General features: G+C 41.1%; 1 protein-coding gene across 1 annotated transcript; it reads left to right on the top strand.

Moving 5' to 3' along the window:
- Positions 1-512: 512 nt before the first annotated feature.
- Positions 513-1769, top strand: LOC108679015 (renalase-like). Its single transcript, XM_018167523.2, has 2 exons — positions 513-723; positions 1103-1769. Exons 1-2 carry the CDS (start codon positions 574-576, stop codon positions 1277-1279), a joined length of 327 nt encoding a protein of 108 aa, XP_018023012.1. The 5' UTR covers positions 513-573; the 3' UTR covers positions 1280-1769.
- Positions 1770-2544: the final 775 nt, after the last annotated feature.

Below are 2544 nucleotides of genomic sequence, written 5' to 3'. Positions count from 1 at the left end.
TTGCAATTCACTGTCTAGAGTTTCATCGTTTTTAATTCATGTCTACATTATTTCAAGCAGATTATATTACTGAATGAACATATATACCACTGTGTATAAATGTTCCGTTTAAAAAATAAATACTAAATATAGGGAGTTTTGACGCAGGGCCTGTGTTGTGCAGCTATTACTCTGACTTGGTANATCGCAGGTGGTGATGTCTTCCTGAGTGTGATGTTGACATCATCGCAGGTGATGATGTCTTCCTGAGTGTGATGTTGACATCTCAGGTGGTGATGTCTTCCTGAGTGTGATGTTGACATTATCGCAGGTGGTGATGGCTTCCTGAGTGTGATGTTGACATGATCGCAGGTGATGATGTCTTCCTGAGTGTGATGTTGACATCTCAGGTGGTGATGTCTTCCTGAGTGTGATGTTGACATCATCGCAGGTGGTGATGGCTTCCTGAGTGTGATGTTGACATGATCGCAGGTGGTGATGTCTCCCTGAGTGTGATGTTGACATCTCAGGTGGTGATGTCTTCCTGAGTGTGATGATGACATCGTCGCAGGTGATGATGGCTTCCTAAGCGTTATGGTGCACACGTCGCGCGCCTTTGGGGCAGCGCGCGTGGAGGAGCAGAAGGAGGCGCTGCTGCCTGAGCTCCTCGACAGCTTCAGGCGCCTCTTCCCGAGCTGGCCTGCTCCGTGCGACGCCTTCTGCCACAAGTGGCGCTACTCGCAAGTAAGTCTTAGTCTGCGCTGAGCAATGTCGATAACTCAAAGCATCAAAAACGAAAGAAATATATCGAGTGTTATCACCTGTTGACTAAATTCATAGGCTGTGTACAATACTGTGATTTTTAGTTTTGAATCATGAACACATTTACGATAGTTTAGCCGATATTCCCCATAAATGACCCATTGTCTTCTATATAACATAGTTGCAACCCCAATGGAAGTGTCAAGTTTTGTCCTAGAATTTTTTTTATTTGAATTATTAAGTAAAACAGCATACAGGGAAGATGAGGTATAATAATATTCATCATTACACTGAATATTAGCATGGCTAGCCCGCATAGTGTGTATGTACTCATGTGGCACCAAGGGCTGTTGTACTGCAGGTGGTGACGCCGGTACCGGAGAGCAGAGGTGGCAGTGTTGGTGTAGGGGGCGGTGAGCTGGTGCTGTCAGGCGACGCCTTCACGCACTCCAACGTAGACGGCTGCATCAGAGCCGCTACAAGCGCTGCTGCTGCGATCACTCAATACGTTGCTAGTCTCAAAACGGCTGATAAATAATTAGTAGATTGAATGTTAGTACGTAGTTAGAATGTTCCCCGTACTTTGAATATTCCCAATTTATTGTTATTGTTACCTCTTCTGCTTATAAAAACCAGTTTCGTAATTGACTATGGTTACACAGTCGCCAGACTCTAGCAAGAGATCAAGAATACGTTCAACTAATTGGAGTTTGCACCTAATGTTGCTTGTGTCTTACAGTAACCAGTCATGTTGCTGGATATCTTTACTAGTGCTAGCTATCATTCGAGATTTGGGCGCTCTACTATATCTATTTGATTACTTCTTATTAAAACTGCAATGAAGAAAAGTGGATTGGTATCATTTTGTATTGAATGAATATTGTTGATTTATTATTTATGTAACCTTCAGAGTTGCTGGAGGTTAAAGATAAAATTGCTAAAGCAGACCGTGGTTGAAAGTTGAATTGGAAACGAATTCTATTTCAGATGACTTGTATAGTGCAATATGAAATATATAGTTTTGTCTACAGCCGTCTTTTTTTATCACGTCTTCGATTAACATGCTGTACTGTTCAATTTTTTTATTCGTTCATTCCCAGTTTTCTAAAATTAAAGTGACGTGATCAAAAGCTGTTGCATTTGTCGTGGCTGCCTCATCACTTGATTTAATGACGTCGCAAGTCGAGTTTGCTGCATGCATTTTCACGTCTTGTCATCACAAGTTTCCGGATGTGATGTTGACATCATCGCAGGTGGTTATGATGAAAATCTTTAAATGACATCGTTGAGTATTTCGTCCATTTACTATTGTCAGGCGCTATGTATTAAGCTCCACCTGAGTAGGTACAGGGATACGTGCGTAAGGTCGTGAGGGATAAGTAAGACACCATCTGTCATGAGAACTAATCTTGATACCCTGTGGTAATACATGAGTGATAGTACAGAGGTATTGGCTACGGCGTCGACCATTAGTTGGTGTAATTCTAAAACACTCCTGAAAAAAAAGAAACGAATTATTTTTCGCTAAAGACTTGATAAATGTAATTAACATCTCTAAAATAATTACAGGACAAGGCTTTTGGGAATACTAGAGGTGAATGTGAATTACACCAACTAATCTGAATCTGAAAATTAGTTAGTGTAATCCACCCCACACTTTAATCGTTACTGAACTGAATGCATTCATGGACATTAATGTTGCATGCCACTGCTGCAAATTTTCTATCAATTTTGAGAACAATCCAATATTGATCCCTGAAGGTCAATTTAATTGTTATGAAGTTCTCACAGTCTCCAAACAGC

The sequence above is a fragment of the Hyalella azteca genome, unplaced genomic scaffold (assembly GCF_000764305.2).
Source record: "Hyalella azteca isolate HAZT.00-mixed unplaced genomic scaffold, Hazt_2.0.2 contig17375, whole genome shotgun sequence".
Lineage (NCBI taxonomy): Eukaryota > Metazoa > Arthropoda > Malacostraca > Amphipoda > Hyalellidae > Hyalella > Hyalella azteca.
The sequence above is the reverse complement of the archived record's forward strand: the minus strand, read 5'-3'. Positions and strand labels throughout refer to the sequence as shown.